Source organism: Mchenga conophoros, linkage group LG16, assembly GCF_057382185.1.
Source record: "Mchenga conophoros isolate Kocher_MC1m ecotype Shallow Benthic linkage group LG16, M_conophoros_male_GT1.1, whole genome shotgun sequence".
Lineage (NCBI taxonomy): Eukaryota > Metazoa > Chordata > Actinopteri > Cichliformes > Cichlidae > Mchenga > Mchenga conophoros.
This window is the reverse complement of record NC_140541.1, coordinates 36,436,759-36,460,769: the sequence shown is the minus strand read 5'-3', so window position 1 is coordinate 36,460,769 and position 24,011 is coordinate 36,436,759. Positions and strand designations below refer to the sequence as shown.

The 24,011-nt window shown below is 38.4% G+C and overlaps 1 protein-coding gene across 2 annotated transcripts in view; it reads right to left on the bottom strand.

Annotated features, from left to right (window-relative positions):
* The window catches only part of ube2f (ubiquitin-conjugating enzyme E2F (putative)), a 50,468-nt gene that overhangs the window by 22,468 nt on the left and 3,989 nt on the right, over positions 1–24,011 (bottom strand). For both annotated transcript variants that reach the window (XM_085249083.1, XM_085249082.1), the window contains 5 exons: positions 21,901–21,930; positions 19,561–19,626; positions 9,068–9,135; positions 4,430–4,500; positions 4,071–4,128 (listed from right to left, as the gene is read on the bottom strand). In XM_085249083.1, coding sequence (XP_085105209.1) covers positions 4,071–4,128; positions 4,430–4,500; positions 9,068–9,135; positions 19,561–19,626; positions 21,901–21,930 — 293 coding nt within the window. The remainder of the gene's footprint in view (positions 1–4,070; positions 4,129–4,429; positions 4,501–9,067; positions 9,136–19,560; positions 19,627–21,900; positions 21,931–24,011) is intronic.

Genomic DNA, 24,011 nt, shown 5'->3' with positions numbered 1-24,011 from the left:
CAAGGATTTATTGGACCCAGCTCATTTAAGATTGTGGGAGTTAAAGATGTCCTGCTGTCCGCAAATCAACATTGGACATTTTTGGATCACAGCAGCGGTGGCCACCAGACTTTTACTGCCATAAAAGCAGCTAAAAAAATAAAATAAAATAACGCACATTTTTTTTCCAAAGTGTACATTGTTTCGTAGATGTTAAAAGTAGATTTGACACATTCTTTAATTCTTGTACAATCATGTTGTACAAGGAAGAATAGTAGATAATTCTGTTCTTTTGTACAGTTATTTTTCTCCAAGTTATAAGCCTACATTTCTATAATTTCCCTTTATGAATCCTTAGTAGAAACCTGATTGCAGACACATAACAGTCATTGGACCCCATTATACATTTTCCCCCCTAACCGACTGTGACTGAGAGCATGCTAAATAATGTAACATCATTTATTCAATGCTCTGGGGATACTAAACCTGTAATGATGATCACCCAATAAAAGAAAACATAACCAGCCTGAGAGTTTCAACTATGTGAGACATATTGTACAAGGACAAATAGTATGAACAAAGTGTTTGTACAAGAATAAAGGAATGTGTCTTCTTTGAAGGAAGGTAAAGAATAAAAGCAATGTCTGCAAAAAACAAAACAAAAGGCAAAGGAAGGCAGCTAGTCTGGATTCACACACACACACACACACACACACACACACACACACACACACACACACACACACAAAACCTAAAACAGGAATAAAGGGTAAGACAAATCCTGACAGTAACTTCCGACAAGCGCCTTTGCAGGAAACTCGAGGGTATTCAAAGAGGATTTAGTGAATGACCCTCTAAACTCGGAAATCCTGCACTGGAGGAAGAAAGCCCACCCAGTACTTCAAATGCATACACAAATGCAACACAGGGGCACCACAGGGGACTGTCCTCTCCCCCTTCCTCTTCACCCTCTACACCACAGACTTCAGCCACTGCACAGAGACATGCCATCTTCAGAAGTTTTCTGATGACTCTGCGGTGGTTGGATGCATCAGCAGGGATGATGAGACAGAGTACCGGGCTGTGGTCGACTCCTTTGTCACGTGGTGTGAGCAGAATCATCTGCAGCTCAACGTGGCAAAGACCAAGGAACTGATCGTGGACTTCAGGAAGACCAGGAAACACTTGACCCCTGTTTCAATCCAGGGGGTCAGTGTTGACATTGTGGAGGACTATAAATACCTTGGAGTACACATTGACAATAAACTGGACTGGGCTAAAAACACCACAGCACTTTACAGGAAGGGCCAGAGTCGTCTCTATTTTTTGAGGCGACTGAGGTCCTTCAACATCTGCCAGAAAATGCTGAGGATTTTCTATGAGTCTGTTGTGGCCAGTGCGATCCTCTATGCTGTTGCATGCTGGGGGAGCAGGCTGAGGGTCGCAGATGCCAACAGACTTAATAAACTGATCCGTAAGGCCAGCAATGTTGTGGGGATGGAGCTGGACTCCCTCAAGGTGGTGTCGGAGAGGCGGATGCTGTCCAAGATAAAGACAATGTTGGATAACACCTCCCACCCACTCCATGACATGTTGGTCAGTCACAGGAGCTCGTTCAGTGAGAGACTGAGATTACCGAAAAGCACCACTGAACGACACAGGAAATCATTCCTGCCTGTGGCCATCTCCCTGTACAACGCATCCACTTAACACACTGTTTGCTGCTACAGCTACACATGTTTCTTTTCCAAATATTTATTTATAAGTGACTTATGTATGTATGTATATATATGTATATATTGTACTATTCTTAGTTAGCGTATTGTCTGTCTTGTCTTAATGTTGGTTTAAAATGGAGCACTGTAACAAAAAATAATTTCCCCCAGGGATCAATAAAGTATTCTGATTCTGATTCTGATTTGCATATTTCTAAAGCTACAAGAGCATACCAATGCAGTTTGTGACAGCAATTTTTATATACTCTTGAATCTCTGCAGAGAAATCTTATTTAACGTAGAAAGTACAACTACATTATGTTTCAGTCCATAGTTTCTATCAGACAATCTTGAATTGGGCTAGAGGAGGACGTCCTTGCTCGAGTCTTCAGTAACTCTTTCTTAAGAGATTAAAAAAAAAAAAAAAAATCTAAATTGAGTGAAGGGTGAAGCATGAAAAGTCAAGGCTTTCTTTTACATGCAGCTGAAAAGCTTTTTTATTGTGGAGTTTATCTTCCACGGCCCTGCAACACTTTATTGTGTCCTGAGAGAATGCCAAAGCTCTGAGCTGTATTTTTTCTGCCTCTTTGTTAGTTTAAGAAAGTGAAAGACACTGTGTGTCAAGGAGTGTGATGCTCGTGTGTCAAGGAGTGTGATGCTCGTGTCTTTTGTGTTTGAAATCATGTACAACCCCAACTCCTGTGTAAAGTAAATAAAAACAGAAAACAATCACTTGCAAAACTCATGAACCCATATTTTACTCCCAATAGAGCACAGAAAACATGTTTATGAAAAGATGGGCAGAGGTTCACCAGTCTGCAAGTCTGTAAAAACACAGTGTCTACAAATAGAAGAACAATTTCAGAATAACGATGCTCCACTTAAATTTGTGATGACTTTGAATATCTTATTATCTGCAGTACGTAACGCCTTCAAAAGAAATATCTGCGTGCAAACACGTGGTCTTCAGGCCCTCAGGCAGCACTGCATTAAAAACAGGCTTGATTCTGTCATGGAAATTACTGCCTGGGCTCAGGAACACGTCCAGGACACAGTTTACCGTGCAATCCACAAATGCAGGTTAAAGCTCTATGATACAAAGAAGGAGCCATGTGTGAACGTGATCCAGAAACACTACCATGTTCTCTGGGACAAGGCTTTTTAAAATGAACTGAAGAAAAGTGGAAAACTGTTCTGTGGTCAAGCGACTTGAAATTAATTGACGGCATCTGGCTTGCAGTTCAAAACTCTTGATCTTTGATGATATAGGGTGACATGGGTTTTAGAGGAACATATGCTCCCATTTATCTAAGCAAAACCTTACATATTCATACTCAGGATAATCAGCAAGAGGAAGCAGAACTGCGCATTACATCTATTACAACAACATGGCTTCACAGAAGAGTCTGGGCGATGAACTGGCCAACTTACATTCCAGACATTTTACCTTTTAAAAACATTTAGCTCGCCATGAAATGAAAAAAATAAAATTGGACAAGGACGACCAGGGACGGCTGAGCAGCAAGAATCCTCGCTCAGACGAGACTGCGTCAACCTCCTTCTCCCCAAAGTCTAGCAGCGCCCCTCCTCAGTTCCCAGATGTTTACAGACTGTTAAATAAAAAAAGACATGCTGGGTCCGTCCTAATGTTTGACGCACGATTCTCCCATAGAGTTCAAAATGACTTTATTTTTTTCTGAAAATGGGACATTATTTCAGTTTAAACATCTGATGTTTTCTACATTTCACTGCGAGTAAAATATGGGATTTATGAGATTTGCAAATCACTGTATTTTGCTTTAATTTACATGTTACAGTGTCCACATTTCTTAAAAATTAGCATTGCATCAATATTTCCCTCCAAGGGTTCAGCACGATATAAGTTATATAGTTAGTTGAAATAGTCTTGAAAAAAATAATAGCATTAAGTTTAATTTTGATTCACATATAAATTAAGATATCTGTGCGCTTCATAGCAGGAACAGAGCAAAACAAAAGCTTTGGGTTTCAAACACGCTTGGCAGACTATGACCACCACATGTTGGTCTCTGACGGAGAAAATTGACCTGTTATCCAGATAGTTTGTTGAGTTTTGGGTACATTGCAATGGTATCAAAAGCTAAGGAGAGATTCATAAATATTATGATGTAGCAATTAGAAGGGTCCAAACTTTTTTTCATCATAGAGTCCAATTCTAGTAAGACTGCCGACATCAGCAAACTGCACCTTTCATCACACCTTTGAGCCACATCTTTGTAACGGGACTTGAATTGAACCCCTAGCCCACAGATAAAACACTGATGATGACCCCAAAGTTCAATTACACAGCAAAAACAAAGAAAAGGAAATTCTACTGAAGAAAAAGTTACACTTTACCTTTAATGTTCTAGTGGGGGCCCAGCCTGTGCCATCAATAGAGTGCTCCCGCAATAAGCTGCAGAAGAAAAAAGAGATACACAGCTAGAGTATCTGCAATACTGTAAACGCTTGCGCTTTATGTAAGATGCTTTGTGTGAGCTTTTTAATGCACAATGTTTTTTTTTTTACTGTAGACTACTAATTTTTTTTTGCATTTGCATGCATTGTCGAGGATTCTCAAAGAATGAGGGCTCAGAGAAATTATTTTTCAGTTTTGGTTTTCTATCAATTTCTAGGCTAAATAGAAAATGACAACATGAGATAAAATGTCACGCGCTAGGAAGAAGTAATATTGGGGAAGGGTACACACAATTTACCTCAAACAGATTTCTCCATTCTCCGTGATATTGGGATGCCATATTCTGGTCAGACATCTCACTTTAGGAGGCTGGAAACCAACAAACCAACAATTTAGGAAGAGACACATTTAAGTTATCTGATTATTTTAACATTATGTGATGTTTTAAAAGCAGTCCATTTCTACTTCCTATTAGTCTCCCAAGTTACCTGAGCATCACTTCATACACGCTCTAAACCAACTTAATTAATCAGACTAAATTTCATTAGATGACAGACAAGACTCAGACACAGAGAAATGTCCAAGAAAGAAAACCCTCAACCAGAAAATAAAAACAGAGGAATCATGTTAAATGAGTATTGTTTCTTTTTTGAATCGTGTTGTGCAAACAGCAGTTAAAAAGCAGAGCACACAAAACCCAGCAGAGTGTCCAAAAATGGTCTAGTCATCATTTCTGGGCAACGAGGATGCGTCTGAGCCTTTGGTGCACGTGCCTCGTATCCTGCTGTTTCTAGTAAAGCATTATTGACTTTTCTGACCTCTTTTCTTTGTTAGCAAATGTGACATAGGCCACTGTAAAAACAGTAAAATCATGTAATTAGAACTTTATTGTAGCTTTACAGGAGTGGTTTCAAAGATGGTGTTTGAATTAAGTAAGTAAAACCAAAGAAGACAGTAAGGAAGGTTTCTAGCTTAGAGCTCCCACTACTGCAGCATGATGAGAAAAAACATAGATAAATCTAATTTCCTGTGACACTATCGTCTACTTTTCAACTTCAGATGCACGTACTTATTCAACAAGACATTGTGGTGGTTTTTGTTTACCCTTATGAACAACGTTAACTGGGCAAAATAGATTTAAATACAGAGGACCTTCATATGAGAACAAGCCACCACCAGCTCTTCAGTCGATAACTGCATTTTAATCTTTCAAAAAACAATAAAAACCAATGTTAATTTCTAATAGTATATGATGTGAATATTTATTATATTAGTAAATTATTGTATGTCACTTATCTGTTTCTCCTGCTAACCTGTTAATGTTATAGGGGAGGTGGCCTTATAAAACCTTATGGTCTTCCTAACCTCTCCTGCACAGTTGTTCTTATTTTTAAACTTGTTGTTGTTAATAATAATAATAATAATAATAATAATAATAATAATATGTTGCTGTTGATTCTATTTCTGTCCAAAACAAAAACAAACTTTTTGCTAATCAGATTTTTTTAAACTGCTTTAAGCTTCCCCATTCTGGACTTGATGGCTACTTTCTTTTTCCTATAATGCTATTTGTCTGGAGCCATTTTGTTATGAAAAAAAGAGTAATGTTGTGACTAGCCCCCAGCAAGTCACAACACCCTATTTTCAAGTACAGCCAAAAAAGAAATATTTCTTATCGCACTTTTTATGACTAACAGCTTATTACAAAGAGATTGCACTCATAAATACTTGAAAATGAAGAAACGCTGTTGCATGACACACACTGTTCACTTCACCCCGATAAGTCGGAGTGACTTGAGTGATAATTATAATTATGTCTTTGTAGAGTCATTCTGATGTCCTGATATCTACAAAACTTTATACCAGCAGCTATGTGATGTGGTTCTGATGAGAATTAAATTATATGGATTTAATTTCTCAAATTACTTGTTTCTATATCATGAAGTTAAGTCTTACACTGATGTCAATCCCATCTTGACATTTTGAGTACCTACATGTGACAACCAACTATTGCATTTGGAGACGACAAAGCTATTAAACATAAACGAGTATTGATACTTCACATCTAACAGGAACTGGATTACAGTAAAGTGAGGGGGTATTTCTGGAACAAATCTAACAGTTATTGAAAATGCTTCTCTTTGCTTGTGTTGTAATACTGTTTAACTGGTCAGTAAGACTAGAAAAGCACAGTGCAACTGACTGTCCTTTAATGACTGATTGTGTTTCAGTTAAAGTTTATCAATAGATCAACTAATGTAACATTTTAGGCCATTTGAAATTAGCAGATTATTTTTTACATTTAAAAACCTATAATCAAGAACTTCTTGTTCAACAGCAAGGTGAACATTTGTATCAGTTCAGATTAGAAAGAATTTGTTTTTAAAAAGACGTGAGTGTCAGTCTGATAATGAATAAACCCACTTATTATTCCCCTAACAGCTGACATTTTGAGTCGTAAAGTCGATCTGATTAACTGTTCATGGAAATTATTTTTCTTGGTGATTATTCAGGAAGGATCTGTCCATGAGCAAGATTTTACAGCTACACAGCTCATAAGAAAGCCTCGCTTCAGGTCAGAGATACATGTCAAAATTAAAAGCTTTTTTTTCCCCCATGATTAACAGGTGTTTAGCCCTCAGCCGTAAAAGGCTGACAGAGTATTATAGTCAGCTTGCCGAGCGGGCGATGCGGACATGCAAGTTTGTCAACATGATAACTCAAGAATGAGCAACGTAGAAGTTTTGAAATTTATACTACTGATGTATAAAGATTTTATTTGAGAATTGTAATTTGCTCCATAAACAGCATGTATGAGTGTATTTATGTGTTCATTAATTCCGTCTCTAACCCCCGACTTTATTCTGGCTCTACCATGAGGAGAAAGCCATATTTACAACCTGCGAGCACAGACTCACAGCTAACCTTACTAAGATACAGCAATTATTAATTTAGTGCATCATATCATTTGTAAAGATAGTTCAGTTTAACTGCTGGAGTCAAGCCAGTAATAAATGTAGGCATTTAAAAAAAACAAACAAAAAAAAAAAAACAGTTTTGCATCTTAACAGTCGCCTAGTTTACCTCATATCTCTGTTTCCGTTCACAGTTTGTTCAATTACTCACTCACAGATCCCCATCTACTCCAGTTAACTCTGGTGTACCCCAGGGCTCTGTCCTGGGTCCTTTACCCTTTATTATCCATCTCCTACCCTTAGGTAATATTTTCAAGAAATATAACATCCAATTTCACTGCTATGCAGACGACACCCAGCTCTAGGGCTGCCACGATTAGTCGACTAGTCATGATAATGTCAATTATTAAAATCACTTAGATAACTGAAAAATGTTATTGTTTGGCTTTTTTTTAGTATTTTATTTGTTCCTGAGTAAATCTGTTTGGCTGAGATTAAAGTTATAGTTTTTACACAGCTGAATAAACGTCAAGCAGACAGCTGATTATCAGAAGTGTGAGATACTCGAGAATTTACTCCAGTGTCCTGTTATATTTTAGTTAGCAAGGAGCAGACGGCTGAGTTTATTAAACTCCAACGAAACAATCTGCAAATGTCATTAAAATTTAATAAACTATCATCTTGTCTTTATTTTTAGTTAGCACAGACCTTAAACACTTAAAGCTGTAAGCTAATGATAGTTATATAAGAGCAGATGCTGCTGGTGCAATAAGCTGTATGTTTTATGTCCAATGGATGATGATCTGATTAGTCGACTAATCGCAAAAATAATCTGTGACTAGTTGACGATCAAAATAATTGTTTGTGGCAGCCCTACCCAGCTCTACTTATCTTCCACACCCACAGCTACTCTCCCACCCACATCCATTTCTGATTGTTTAAGAGAAATCTCGATTTGGTTTACTCACAATTTTCTTAAACTTAATGGCAAAAAGCTCCCAGAATTTATTCTAACAGGAACCAAATCAAAACTTATTTTCATCTTCGTATTATTAACCGCCTTCGACCTTCACTCACTCCAAACAGTACTGCCATACTTGCCAATGCTCGTCACATTTTGTTTAGATTACTGTACTTCTCTATGGTCTACCTCATAAATCTCTCCTTAAACTGCAGTTAGTTCAAAATACAGCTGCATGTATTATTTTCAGAATTAGACTTAAACAACTCCATTGGCTTCCAATTCACCTCCGTGTCGATTTCAAGATCCTGCTTCTTACTTTCAAAGCGCTTCATAACCTCGCTCCTCCATATTTATCTGATCTTCTCCATACGCACTCACCACTTCGTACACTCCACTCTTCTTTAGCTTCCCTTCCATCTGTTCCACCTGTTTACCTGACTACCATGGGAGTCAGAGCCTTTAGTTATTCTGCCCTGAGACGTTGGAATGCACTTCCACCAGACCCCCAGACTACAAACTCTCTACTTTTAAATCACGTCTTAAAACCCATCCATTCAAAATTGCATACCCTTCATGATGATTCCGTCTTATTCTCTTTTTACCTTGTTGAGCTTTTATATTTTCATACATTTTTTATTTTTCATTTACCTCGTGTTTTTATTTTGTTGCACTAATGTAAGGTGACCTTGAGGGTCTTTAAAGGCGCCTATAAATAAAATGCATTATTATTATTATTACTACATTCCTTACATTAAGATCTAAATGATCTAAAATGATTGCTTTTTTATGCAGAAGGATTTGTGAAGCTATTATGAAGTGCTGCATATACTTGTGTGGAGCAAATAATGATTGTGTGAAAAAATGTAGAGCAAAGGGAGAAAAACAACACAGAATAAATACACTTACACAGAAGAGTATCAGAATAAATGCTTGGTAGGAAAAGAATGAGTGAAAGAACAAACAAAAGGAAGAGGTGAGCAGGCTAACACAGAGACACCCACGGGCACAGAAATGTGCTTTTCAAACCAGCCCACAGGAGAGAAACTTGACTACTCACCACCATGTTATAGGCTTCAGGGACATCTATTTCAAATTGAAACCTTCCACTTTGGTAGTAACCCTCATCTGGAAAGAGGATGACAAGAAAGGAGATTTTCAGTCATCTACATCAGGGGTGCCCAATCCCGGTCCTCGAGAGCTACCGTCCTGCAGCTTTTAGATGCATCCCTACTCCAACACAGCTGAATCAAATGGTTTGGTTACCTCTTCAGCATGCCATCATGTTTGGCAAAGGCCTGATAACAAGCCATTCATTTGATTCAGCTGTGTTGGAGTAGGGATGCATCTAAAAGCTGCAGGATAGTAGCTCTCGAGGACTGGGATTGGGCAGCCCTGATCTACATGAATACTGATTCTTGGTAAGAGATCACATTCATTCAGTGTTGGTGATCAGGACTTAAAAATAAAACAACAATAGAAGTATTTGAATTCAGAAAGACTTCAGTAAAAATGACCTTGAAAATAAGAACTTTAGCAAACACGTGACAAGAGCTGTGCCACATCACACTGTCCACGATAATAAGAGTGTCAGTTTTATGTGACATTTTGTGGCGTCAGTGAACCAGGTTATGAAGGAATGCGAGAACAAGATGCTAACAGCTGGCGATGCGCAACCCAAACATAAACAAAAGACCCCACCGAGCATCACTAGCAGCGCACCATATGCCAGGGAAAGCAGACAGACAGAGAATCCTGATAGAAAAACAAAAAGAAGAGGGCTTTCAGTACCTGTTTAAAAAGATTGACCCAAAATACAACAGGAAAAAAATATTTTTCAATTTCAATATGTGAGAATATTGTGCAGCAGCTCTTGCAGAGACTAAGGTTAAGATACGTAAGGTATTGTTAAGCGATTATTTTATAATTTTACTTCAAATTCCCAGGGATAACACTACCCAGATTACCGTGCTCACACTTGACTGATGCTGTGTCAGTACTATTGGACTTTAATGTTGCTCCACCTTGATAATGTCATTCTTCACATTAGACTCTGTCATCAGTGACAGGAGTGGAAAAGAAAGATGGAAATGCCCTTCATTCTATCTGCACTAATAAATGCAGCTAAATGCAAGCTGCCATCACTAATAAATCCCTCAGTATTTTTCTCCTAGACCATTAGAAATATTATTATCACAAGTTTCCTTGAAATGGTGAGATATAATTTTGATTCTCTCTCTCACAGGCCCACACTTAACATGACAATGTTTGCATTAAACAGTTGCATTAAATGGTTGGAGCTAACAGAAAACCATTCTTCCAAAAATACATCCTTTCTTTGGTGTTTTGATGATCTTAAGAATTCTGCCTGACACACCAGCCTAAAATATCATTAACCTTTAACTGGCAGATTTGAAACATGAAGATATAGCAAACAATCCATGCCATTATCATCAAACCACTGCCTGACCCCTGATGCCCTGGAGATGGGAGAACCATCTTTGTGATAAAAAAAAGATTTAAAAAGGACAGTTATCATTGATGGAAATGTTTCATCATAGGATAAAGGTGATCACCCAGGGCAACTCTGTATCGATTTGCTGTGACCTCTTCTCTCTGAAGAGACAAGTGGAAACTAAAACATGGCAGCAAAATACCATCAGCATCCCGTCACTGTAGGGGCCAAACATGCTGGACCACAGTGAAGGATGACGTATCTGACCACATCTCCTTTCCCCACATCTCCACTGAGGAGTAAACTCTTACATGTGCATTTGTCTTTGTAATGAGACGTTTATGCATTGCAGCCTTATTAAATATCCTTCTCTATTTAACTCTTGATGGCTAGTTTTGCTGAAGCGTACTGCACTCACCTCAACACATCACACAGACACAGTGTACATGTGATCACAGTGCCAAACCACAATTTCTGACATCAATTAGGTACGGTCATCAAAAAAAATAGGAGTTGATTCACATTTACTGACATCCTTCCTGTAAATCTAAATACAGAGGCCTCTGCGGTCACAGCTGCTAATGGAAAAACTATCCAGCCGAGTAGTTTTTATGACTGAAGCTCATTTCAACCATGCCCTTACAATGAACCCTCGTTCAAAGTCGCTTAGGTCATCCTCATACTGGGCATGCCAGCTTTAGCAGTGGAAACACATGAATGCCTCCACGCCCCCCTGGACTGCAATCACACTGCGTTTAACATTCCAGGTCCACTTTTGCTTTAGTTTGGCTCTTTCACCCCCAATCTTTCACTCCACTGCTCTTCTTCCCCATATGTCTTTATCTCACACTTATTTATAAGTGACTTATGTATATATGTATGTATATATATGTATATATTGTACTATTCTTAGTTAGCGTATTGTCTGTCTTGTCTTAATGTTGGTTTAAAATGGAGCACTGTAACAAAAAATAATTTCCCCCAGGGATCAATAAAGTATTCTGATTCTGATTTTTCTTCTTGGAAGACCAATTACTGTGAAATATAGTTGAGCTACATGCAGGGAGGTCTACGGTGGGCAAAGTTTTTGGTCCAGTTTTCCACACACTCTCACATCCTCATGTAGCCTTCAAAGCTCATTAAAGGCTTGTTCAGACATAGGGTCTGTTTAAAGGGTCTTTAATTAGCCGGATGACATTTACATTTCTGCTCTCACCTTATGGGGCCAGATGCTTTGAAAAGGATAGGCACTAAATATGGTACCATCACGGATCACAGGAGAAAAAAAAAAAAAAAAAAAAAAAAAAAAAAAAAAAATGGAGACATGGGTCAGATTCAAAGTTATAAAAAAAAATTTAAAAAAAAAGAAAAAGGAAAAAGACAAAAGGGAAAAAAAAGAAAAAAAGAAATGGCTACTGAGCCTGTCACAAAGGTGGACTTGTCACTCCTGACAACCTGCTGAAATTAAGGTAAGAGAGACAAGGGATGGAAAAAACCCTTGGTAACTGACCATTAAATGATCCGTGTGTGTGCGTGTGTGTGTGTACTCAAGATTTTCTGATATTGTGGATCAGCTCCACTGTAATACAATTAGGGATGTTCCAGAAACGTAATCAGCAATAAGTTTCCTTCCCAATGCAATTCTAACAAAGAGAGATCTGAAATATACTTCCTAAAAATCAGTATAGTCAACATGTCTGGCTTTATTTACAGAGTTTTTATCACTTGTTTCTATTCAAACATTATTACATTGTTAAATTCTATTCAATGCAACAATGCGGTGCGATTTAATTAGACGGCAAACAACCTCCTCTGTATTTTAAAAGGTAAAAGACACAAACAGAGAAACTGACATAGAGAAACGCAGCTTCAACATTTTTTTTTAACACAGCCTCCCATAAAAACAAGAGGAGTAAGAATATGACAGTCAGTATTTTTTTTTCTAACAGCTGCAGTCAGAGGTCCTAAATAATTCATGACTGTCTCCAGTACACAGGAACAATCAGTATTTGTTGTGACTAAACACTTCTCATGAACACTAAAACAAATAATCTCACAGCTGAACTCCAAATTTCTGTAAACCATGATTATCACATGATTTAACATAATTATGTATATTGCTTATTGCCTGTTTAGGGCACTGAGAAGATTGCTTTCTTCCTACATCAAGAAACAGCTTAACATTTAAATAAGGGATACAAAGCTCAGCCCTTCATCATGGTCGGTCTGCTTTGCCCTTCACACCGAGTATCCTACTCAATACAAATATTCAACCCTTATTGGGATCAACAGCCTCTGACTCGCTGATTGCAGCATAAAATTTATTGCCCTACCCGGACGAATTATTGTATTTGTGATTTTCCCCCTAGGAAGGCGGCGTGTGGAAAAGTGATCTCTGCAGTGCATGTCTGTGTTTACAGATAATTACCGTTTTACTGAAAGGCATTTTAAACAGGACATAAACACGGATCATCTAAATGTTGAAAACCTGACGGTAAAAAAAAAAAATAATAAAATAAATATAGTAATACGAAGAACGAGACTATGACTCAAAATATGCTGAAAAGCAGAGCGACACTTTGCGACACCAAACTATAGATGGTTCTGGCGCCACTTAAAGCTGTGCACAAGCTGGACATCACTGAACTTCTGATGACTATGCAGCTGCTGTAGCTTCCTTATGGTCATGTCTCAGCAGGAAAAAAACAACAGTTGTTTACTCTACAGCACCTCTCACTGCTCTCTTAGCTGGGACTTTTGTTCTCCGTGTTTATCAGTCTAATAACTTCACAGCAGGAAGGAACAAACACTGGCAAGCATCTTAACAACCAAAAATCACAGAACAGAAAACACAAAAACCCAACTGTGGTGATTCTGAGGCTAAATCTGAAGACGTGGCTGCAACAAAAAGTGAGTGAAGTTAGCAACGAATTAGAAAAGCATAATAAATGTTTAAAATTGACTTTGTATCAAGATTGGGCCCTTTTACTTTATTCAAACTTTAGTCACACTTCCAGGCTTGCGCATACACTTTGTACGCAGCAACAATGGGCATTACAATACTGTAATTATGCTTCCATGCAGCACAAAGACAAGGTGATTGGTACATCAATTTTCTCTCATCATTGTAGTTCTAATAATAATAACAGTGACATGTGAGAATGCGTTCACCCCGTCGTGTTGCTGGTGTCCCCATTCCTCAGAAACTGAGGGGTCTAAGAGCACGGGGTCACAGCACAGAGTGTTTCATGGGAAAAGAAACAAAAGTACACAGACATTCCAACTAAATAACAACAGACCTAACTAATGTGTTGTCTACCACCTGCCTTGTTTCAATTAGATCTGGGAAGCCAATCCAGCACCAGCTATGTTTCCTTTGATGAGTATTCATGTGTTCTTAATTTGGTTTTGTGTCGTTTACTTTGTGTGATATGTATGAGATGATTTGAGCTGCTCAAAAAATGTTTTTACAAGTAATTGTTTACTAAAAATATGAGAAAGAACAGTGAATAGTAATACAGCTTAATTCCCAGAATGACCTACAGATCTATTATATGTGACTGTCAAGGACTTTATCTGAAAGGTGATTTTCTGATGTTTTGCCCTGCTGATTTAGATGATTTAAAACTAATTACAGATGAAGGTTAGATCTTTACAAATAATCTCCTTTTCAGAGGACTCACAAAGCTCTATTCATTAATTAAAACATTCCCACTACAGGATTTTGCCTGATAAGTTATTAGTATCAGTGCAGCAGCATTTCCTCACCATGGGTGAGCAAAGTGAATCAGGCCTTTTGTGAATAAAACGCCAACAAGAGTTCCTTTTTTCCTTTTTAATTTTTTTCTTTGTTAAAAATCACACCATTTAACACGTTTAAATATATAAAAGTAATATTTTCAAAAGCCCTCTGAGTCAAATTGCCAGCTTAGTTTGTGCCACCACTGCATGTCATCAACTTTCATCTCCTCTCTCTCACACACACTTTTATCTTGTCCTTGGTCTTTACGCTTTTCCTTTCTTTTCTCTTTCCCCATCAGCCTCCAACCAGTCATGCCAGATGGCTTTTAAAACAAACAATCAAGATGTGATTGAAGTCAAACATCCAGGGGCTTAACAAAAGTATTGTATTAGCTGTTTAGAAATAAGAGCCATTTTTGTACATAGTTCCCTGTTGTCAGGGGCTCAAAAGTAATTGGACAAGTCTATAACGAGCAGTTTCACAATCAGGTGAGGGCAGCTACCTCGTTATTTTATGACAAGTTAAGCCAGCTGTGGAGTTGTGGGTGTTGCATTTGGGATCTTTTCACTGCAACTCAATAAACAGTCAAAAGAGTTGTCAATAAAAACAAAATATAATAAAATAAAAAGTAATTAACCTGTCAAGAAAATTGCAAATATTTCATGAAACCTAGACAAGTCAATGAGGGCTTATCCAGATTGACAGGGAGATAAATGTAGGAGAGCGCTCTGAAGCATATCACATCAAACATGGTGGAATTAATGTTATGGTATAGGCATGTACAGTGGGGCAAAAAAGTATTTAGTCAGCCACCGATTGTGCAAGTTCCCCCACCTAAAATGATGACAGAGGTCAGTAATTTGCACCAGAGGTACACTTCAACTGTGAGAGACAGAATGTGAAAAAAAAAAAATCCATGAATCCACATGGTAGGATTTGTAAAGAATTTATTGGTAAATCAGGGTGGAAAATAAGTATTTGGTCAATAACAAAAATACAACTCAATACTTTGTAACATAACCTTTGTTGGCAATAACAGAGGTCAAACGTTTACTATAGGTCTTTACCAGGTTTGCACACACAGTAGCTGGTATTTTGGCCCATTCCTCCATGCAGATCTTCTCGAGAGCAGTGATGTTTTGGGGCTGTCGCCGAGCAACACGGACTTTCAACTCCCGCCACAGATTTTCTATGGGGTTGAGGTCTGGAGACTGGCTAGGCCACTCCAGGACTTTCAAATGCTTCTTACGGAGCCACTCCTTTGTTGCCCGGGCGGTGTGTTTTGGATCATTGTCATGTTGGAAGACCCAGCCTCGTTTCATCTTCAAAGTTCTCACTGATGGAAGGAGGTTTTGGCTCAAAATCTAACGATACATGGCCCCATTCATTCTGTCCTTAACACGGATCAGTCGTCCTGTCCCCTTGGCAGAAAAACAGCCCCATAGCATGATGTTTCCACCCCCATGCTTCACAGTAGGTATGGTGTTCTTGGGATGCAACTCAGTATTCTTCTTCCTCCAAACACGACGAGTTGAGTTTATACCAAAGAGTTCTACTTCGGTTTCGTCTGACCACATGACATTCTCCCAATCCTCTGCTGTATCATCCATGAGCTCTCTGCAGGTCATTCACCAGGTCCCCCCGTGTGGTTCTGGGATCTTTGCTCACCGTTCTCATGATCATTTTGACCCCACAGGATGAGATCTTGCGTGGAGCCCCAGATCGAGGGAGATTATCAGTGGTCTTGTATGTCTTCCATTTTCTGATGATTGCTCCCACAGTTGATTTTTTCACACCAAGCTGCTTGCCTATTGTAGATTCACTCTTCCCAGTCTGGTGCAGGTCTACAATACTTTTCCTGGTGTCCTTCGAAAGCTCTTTGGTCTTGGCCATGGCGGAGTTTGGAGTCTGACTGTTTGAGGCTGTGGACAGGTGTCTTTTATACAGATGATGAGTTCAAACAGGTGCCATTCATACAGGTAACGAGTGGGGGACAGAAAAGCTTCTTACAGAAGACGTTACAGGTCTGTGAGAGCCAGAGATTTTCCTTGTTTGAGGTGACCAAATACTTATTTTCCACCCTAATTTACAAATAAATTCTTTACAAATCCTACCATGTGAATTCATGGATTTTTTTTTCACATTCTGTCTCTCACAGTTGAAGTGTACCTCTGGTGCAAATTACTGACCTCTGTCATCATTTTAAGTGGGGGAACTTGCACAATCGGTGGCTGACTAAATACTTTTTTGCCCCACTGTATGGCTGCGATTAGAGTTTACTGATGACGTGAGCACTTTCAGAAACAGAAGGATGAATTCTGGAGTGCACGGGGCTCCACTTTCTGCTCATATTCAGATAAATGCTCCAATGATGTTTAACAGTGCAATTTGAACCAAATGACTAAGATTCAAAATCTATGAGGGACAGTACACAGAGTCAAACCTACAAATGTTGTGTCATTGCCTAAACACTTGACTGATATATATATATTTTTACCTTCTTTACAGGTTGATCAAATCAGAGAGTTGACTTTAAAATGAAGACCACAGAGCCCAAGATGCACAACCTTTGAGTCCAACATTTAAATGAATACAGGATTCAGGAATATTTTTTCCACATTTGGTACAAAAAGTGATTGAGCACACTCTGCTACCTTCAGAACAATGTATTCATGCATTTCTAACCAAAGCAGTGAGTTTTATAGAACAACGTTTTAACCCTTGTAGCATGAAAACTGTTCCAGAGTAAACGGTGCCACGGTCTATGAGAAACATAGAGAACAAGAGAAGAAAATATGAAAGAACATGAGGAAAAAAGCAAAAAAGCAAAACAAAGGATCGCTTAGCCTAGAGCTAAAAATGCTCTACATAGCAAGTCAAGCTGATTTTACCTTACGCTGCTAAGAGATATTAGACAGCCTGCATCCGGAGGCAAGTTCCTCTTGCATTTGATTTTTCATTTTCCGGCCCGACTACAATTACCTTCCCTGAAGCACAAATTAAAGATGCTTCATGGGTAACGTCAGCTTTTTACACTGCCATTCTTAAAGGAAAAATCTAACAATGGAAATAAGACAAATATTCATACAGCTTTGCCAGAAACACACCTGTAACATGACACGTCTTTATAAATCCACCATTTATTCATTTATTAATTTGAAAAGCTTGATGCTATTTTTTTAGTAACCAAACTCACACAAATTATAGTATCATCCTTTAACATGCATTATAGAGAAATGTACTCCTGTAATCGTGCCTGTGCTTAAATGCTTTTAGATTTGGCTATTAGTATTTTGTGTTTTGACGAGAGGCAATATTTTGTTTGTTCTCACAGATGAAATACAAACGACCAGCAAATGATCAGGGCTGTTGTCTTAAACACCACATTGGTTACAACTGAGGAAATGCAGGACGGCTGAGGGAGCCGCACAGGAGGAGGGAAAAGGAAGATTAAACAAAGACAGAAAACAGAAATGGCAAAAGGGAGCATGTGATAGCCGAGCGCGGTGCGGGTGGAGCCGAGGTGGTGCACGCCAGAAGAGACAAAGGTTTTGAATAATTGAGCAAGCCTTTTCTGAGAACTCAGTCTCCTTATCAACTCCTCTTAGAATAACACGAAACCAAAGCTTTACTCTAATTGCTGATCTTTGCTTTTCTCTGCAGATATTGCTTACAAAGGCCTCTGTGAACGTTAACCTGAACGTTACAGTGCATACTGCAGTGGAGGAGAGGTGGATGAATCACCGAGACACAATTACACTTTCACACAATTACACAAGGCACACATTTATTACAGGATGAGACAGCTTAGAATTTTCAAATTAATTCATTTCTAAATGCCCGACCCGACAAAAACAAAAAAACAAAAACCTAAACAATTAATTCCATTGTAAAAAAAAGAAAAAAGTTTAAATATTGATGAGTTCCTAAAGTTAAATAACAGTTCTCTAAAGTCATGTTTAAGCTTAAAACTGCTACTAACAAACTCAATTCAAATGCTTTCGATTAGACCAAATCGCACCAATATTTTTTTTTTTAACTTATACAAAATTTATTTGTCCCTCCAATTTATTCTATTAGTCTGTGATTGCTGCAATAAATGTATTTTATCTAAGGAATAATGTACGAATGGTGAATGAAAAAGACAAAAAGCCTTGTCATATGAAAAAACTAATTTAGCATAACACTTATCCTAAAACCAGACCAAACTTAACACTTAGGGTTAAACCCCCCATGTTACTAAAACTATACAGGTAGGAGTAAGACCTTTGATGCACAGATGCTTGGTGGACTCAGAACCCATTGTTGCCATGTTTTGATGCACTGAGGTGTCATTTTTATGAATACAAGGAACAACATGCAGTCTCGCGGTCATTAATGTTATAATCATCTGATTAATTTCTATAAAGAGTTCTTTGAGATGCTGCAGTGGAGTCACTCATGCAAAGACTTGTGTTACCGTGTATTTGTAAAGTTGCAAATGTGGACAAAGCCTTGCTCACAAAAACCATCAGAAATGAACTCTCCAAAACAACTTCCAAACCGAGACCATCCTTCATGCACATGACCTCAGTCCACTCACTCCCAAGCCGTACACCCGCCAGCTTTGATGTGGACTGGATGAGTAGTTGTTGGGAAATGTGAAAACATAATAAGACATCTTCCTTAAATTATTAGCTAGATGAAATATTCTACAAATATTTAAATAATATATTTATTACCGCTCTGTTTCTTTGCTTCTCTCCTTCTATTGCTCCAACATGACTGAGATTTCTCTCAGTCTATGGATTGGCATGTTTACTGATGAAAATGAAGACAGATTGCTACATGAGGAGAATGATAAGGAGAAACTGGGTTTGGGCTGGAAGAAAGTTTGTGTGTGATGGAGAGGAAGCAGGAAGTGGGACGCATGAGAGCCTCCGGAGACTTAGGTAACCCCACACCACTATGTTTGATTTGTACAATATTCGACAGGTAGCCCGCTGAGCTTGAAACAATGCTGATTAAGCACAACTGCCTTGGGGAGTGAGGACAGTGCTGCGGTAATGTGAAAGTACAGAGAATGCTTAAGTGCCTTTCAATAGGAATACTTTAGGACACACAGAGATTGAGAAACAAATTGCAAACACTTGCAGTCTCCTCTCCTTCACACTAAATCACCTGAACCCAACAACGTCCCCGTCAGAGCTTCTTTTACTACACCACTTCATCTTTAAATGTGCTGGTGTAGTAAATTTAAGTGAAACAGAGATTTAAAAACTTTTATAACTAGAATAAGAACCAACTTTTTTTTTTTTGAGGGTGTACCAAAGCAGTTTTTAGAGCGGGATCAAAACAGGCTTTCTTATTTTCTTACCAGGAGACACTGCCAGCTGAAAATGATGCAGCTTATCCTCATCTGGAAAACTGGCTTTGCATGTGCCTGGACACGAACGATGTGGGGAAAGAGGAAAAAAAAAAAAAAGAGTCATTAGAGTCAGATAATAAAAACAGAAGAATATTTGCCTTACTGGCAAATAAAGGCATTAAAATCTAAGACATACTGCAATCTGTTCTAACCATGGTATGTTGATACCGCCTTAATTTGGTGCAGGATTTTTGCCTTGCATTTCAAAGTCCCTGTGGCACCATATTCCCCCCTGGTGTTCAAGGACAGGTACTACACTTAAAACTATAAAAGAACTCCTCCTTTTATTTGTTTTACTTACATAATTACCAGCTTTTTGATTAAATAATAATAATAGAAATAATTCCTTTATGTCTTAAAATGACTCCAGACTGCCATCTTCACATTCACATTATATATATGCAAATGAGCCCCAGCAGCTCTAGCATATATACTCAGTGCTCACTATTGGCTTTGGTCACACACCGTAACACTACTCTGTGCTGCACAATGGAAGTTATAATATCAGAGTAATGCAGACACACACACACACACCAACTAGAAACTCATTCTGAAGAGGATGATCAAATTATACCGGGCTGGCTGCCAGTCAATGCATCAGAATGTTAATATAACGTGTTTCACACATTGCTCCCTGATTAGAAAAGAATTAATGAAACCCTGGTTGTCTGAATCAGTGTCATTAAAGAGCCCTTGAGAAATAAAGTGCTCTGCTTGCTCTATGAGAAGATTGCATATTGCATTTAAATACAGCATCAATTTTTTTATAACCTTTCTTCACCTCAAAACATGAAAATGATGTCTTAAAAGCTGCAAATAAAAACTTACATAAATGGATCAATAACAACAATAATAATAATTATGTGATGAAGTAAACAGCTACAATTAAGACATGTTTATGAGCGTAAACCTATAGAGAATAAAAATGTCTTCACTGCACGGTGGATGAATCCCAGCTTTCACCTGGACAACAAAACTTCCCTCAGTGAAGTCCATCAGCCACGAGTGCTCCTTGTTTTTTTTACATCTGATTTGCTTCTTATTTCCCCATCCACCCTACGTTTAACATATTGCCTTTAACAGGCAAAGCTCTCTGCTTTAAGTGATTCCAAGAAAGTCACAAATATAAAAGTGAAAGACTGTGCACACAAATCTATCACTGTTCTTCACACTGGTGTTTCTCACTGTGTTCACAGCCGGGAGGGTTGTTTTTACGTATTTAATGAATTCATACTCTTCAAGGTATCTTAGCGTTCATACTGGGACGTAAAGAAAGGATACGTAGTGGTCCATACATATTTAACAAATGAGGTTTGAGCACTCGGGAGTTCCTAAAACAAACAGCACTTTGCATCTAAAAAAAAAAAAAAAAAAAAAACCCAACCAAACAAAAAAAAAAAAAAAAAAAAAAAAAAACATTGATATGTTTTGATAAAACATTTATCATCCAGACAACGATATAAATCACAAACATTTTAAATTTTCTGTAAATTCTGTGAATCTCGGGCAACTCGACTTGAAGTGTTTTCAGCTGAGCGCCGTGTACCTGAAGTCGAGTGTTTTGACCGATCCGTGAAACTACAGTTTTAGATACAAGTTGTAACGGCCGCCATTTTCTTTGTGAGTATTTATTACACGGCGTGCTGCGGGGAAAAGCTTGTTTTAACGTTTAAGTCTAAGGTGCATTTTGAGCACCTGACGGCTCTATTTTGCTTTTCATCCGTAAACTCGCTCCGTACTCTTTTACGCGACTCTTGAGTAGGTGGTAGAAGAGGTTTGTCGTGTTTGAGTCTGTAGTGGGGACCGGTTTTCGGCATAATTTGCATTGTACAGTTTTCTGGTCCGTGTCAGACTTTTCATAACCAAACCATGTCCATGCTACAGAGGTAGCCCCTCGTTTAGAAATATGGTCCTCGATTTGTTTTGACTGGTCCTTCCTTTTCTGTTGAAGCCAATTGTACTAAATGCACTATATGTGCACTGTTACAAGAATATTTTTCGTTCTATTGCTTTCTAATAACGGCTTAAAGTATGGTTACAAATAGCTTTCACTTAACATTAGCAAAGCAATTTGTCAAAAACAGAGAACGTGAAGCACATCAGAGGCTTGGTTTTCTTTCCTGCCTCCTTTATACCATAACTGAGGAAATTAAGAGCCAGAAGGAGACTATGAGGATTTATGGCAAATTAGGCCAATTACTCAGTTGTCAGAGTTTCAGCCGCTTTTGACTGGCGGAAAACGTGGAGCTGAAAAAAAAATGCTGTGTGTATGAAAGTGGAAGTACTTACTAGGAAGATTGGCTTCAAGTTCGGCAACTTCTGTTGGCAGAAAATAAGAACGAGTGAGACAGCAGCAAAAACACAAAAAAAAGAGGCTGAAGAATGAGGCACAGTGTGATATCCTCATACACAAAGAACTCAAACTCCCACACTGGTGTTTTTATAATGAAGTAATATTTTAGTAGCTGCATTGTCAGGAAAGTTTCTCTGCATAAAACATAAAGTCTAATATGAAATTCATACACGAAAAAATGTATTTTACATACAGCGCAGTGTAGCAGAGACACACAGCGAGTAACACGGTGGGCCCAAAGTAGGAAAAAGGAGACGGGGAGAGAGAAGAGCAACGCAAGAAGGATAAAAGGTTGTTTTGTTCTCGCTGCCAGAGGGCGAGGTTGGGCTGAATTTTTAAAAGCGTTCAGGGTCTGTTGTGTTTTCTCACTACTGACACACTTTTCACTCCTAATTCGTGTCAGCTGGTTTAACACCTTTACCTCCCAGAAAAATACACAACAAAAATACCCGTTGTATTTTTCTTCTCTGGGCAGCTGGTGCTGTTGGTCGGACGTGGCCTGCTGAGAATTTTTACTTTGGTAAATATGCTCTTTGAGATGTGCATAGTCTAATAATTAGGTAATTCAAGGAAGTCGCTGGAGTTTCATCTGTTTCTCCACACAGAATGTGCATACACAGTAATCTACTTAACAGCTCCCTCGGAGATAACGCCGGCTTACTGTTTTGCCTAAGGAGACCAACGATGGGCTTTTATCAGATTAAGAGTAGCTCACAGTAACAAACTTTGGCCAAAAGGCAAAGTCCTATTCAGATTTTGAAAAATTTTTAATCCACCACCTACAATTTAGGTCACCTGTCCCCAGCTAAGAAAAGCTAAAAGAGACTCCTTCCTTCTGGCTGAAGGTGGGTCTCTCTATAAAACTAATACGTGTAAAAACATTTGTGTGAAGTATGTTTTTGGGATGGTTGGCTCTAAATCACCAACTTATACGGTCATGCATTCAAAAGTTAAACATAAAATTTACCAACTTTATTTTGCATCTGTAAACATGATATACTTGCACTATAAAATACCAAAATAACAATAATACAACAAGGACATGTGCAGCCTTTATGTTGGAGGGCTGGGAGATGTCTTACTACAACAGTTGGCCTGAAAAGCATTTTGTTAGTGGAGGTAAAGCTTCAGGAGTGTAAGACCAAGACTAAGATTACATGTTTGATAATAACGTCAGACAAATGTGAGTGTGAAAGTTATTTCGAGGCTATTTTCTGTGTTGAAACACAAAATTATTCATTGATCAAAAAACCAATTTGTTTACATCTCTTGGGTCTTATTGTGTTGTCATGAGCTGCAGCTGCTGCCATTATTCATGCATGTTTGACTGGCAAAGCTGTCACCTGCTGGGAGTCTCAAAGGGAATGGCATTTGGGTATTTCTCCACGTGATGCTCAAACAAAAATTCTGACTAATTAGATGTATTACCTACAACTAATATTTTAATAAAGTTGATTTCCATGATTCTATGCGTGTAACATAAAGAAATAAAGAAAGATCCCTTTGGAGAGATCATCTCTGTGCGCACCTCTGGGCGGCGTCCTGCTATTGCAGAGCCCTCACTGGAAGCCCCATTTTAACCACTTGCACTCTTGTCCTACGATGTTCTGGATCTACTTTACTGTGTCTAAAACAAGCATTCAACCAGAGTTTCAAGTTGAGGAGGAAGACGAAGTTGTAGAGCTCAGAGCAGGTGGCCAGTCTCACCTCAGGGCATGCCCACTTATAGGTTTAAACAAGAGGTTTAAAAATTGCTGCTGTCGCTAGTCAACATTCTAATGCTAATCAGTTAAAGTACCTCTCTCCTATTTTATTACTGAACACTTGTTGTTGCCCATTATTTCTGAGATGCTACAAGTTCAAGGGCTACAACCCAAAATGTAAAATGTAATTTGATTATTTAAGAACATGATTAAGTGTTTCTAACAACTCTTGAATACACACGTAATATCAGAGGAGACAGCATTTAACCTCGTTCATTACGCTCGACTCGGATTTCCGAGCGTGTACTACTATGACACGAGTCAGTCAGACTGTGTGCTGCCAT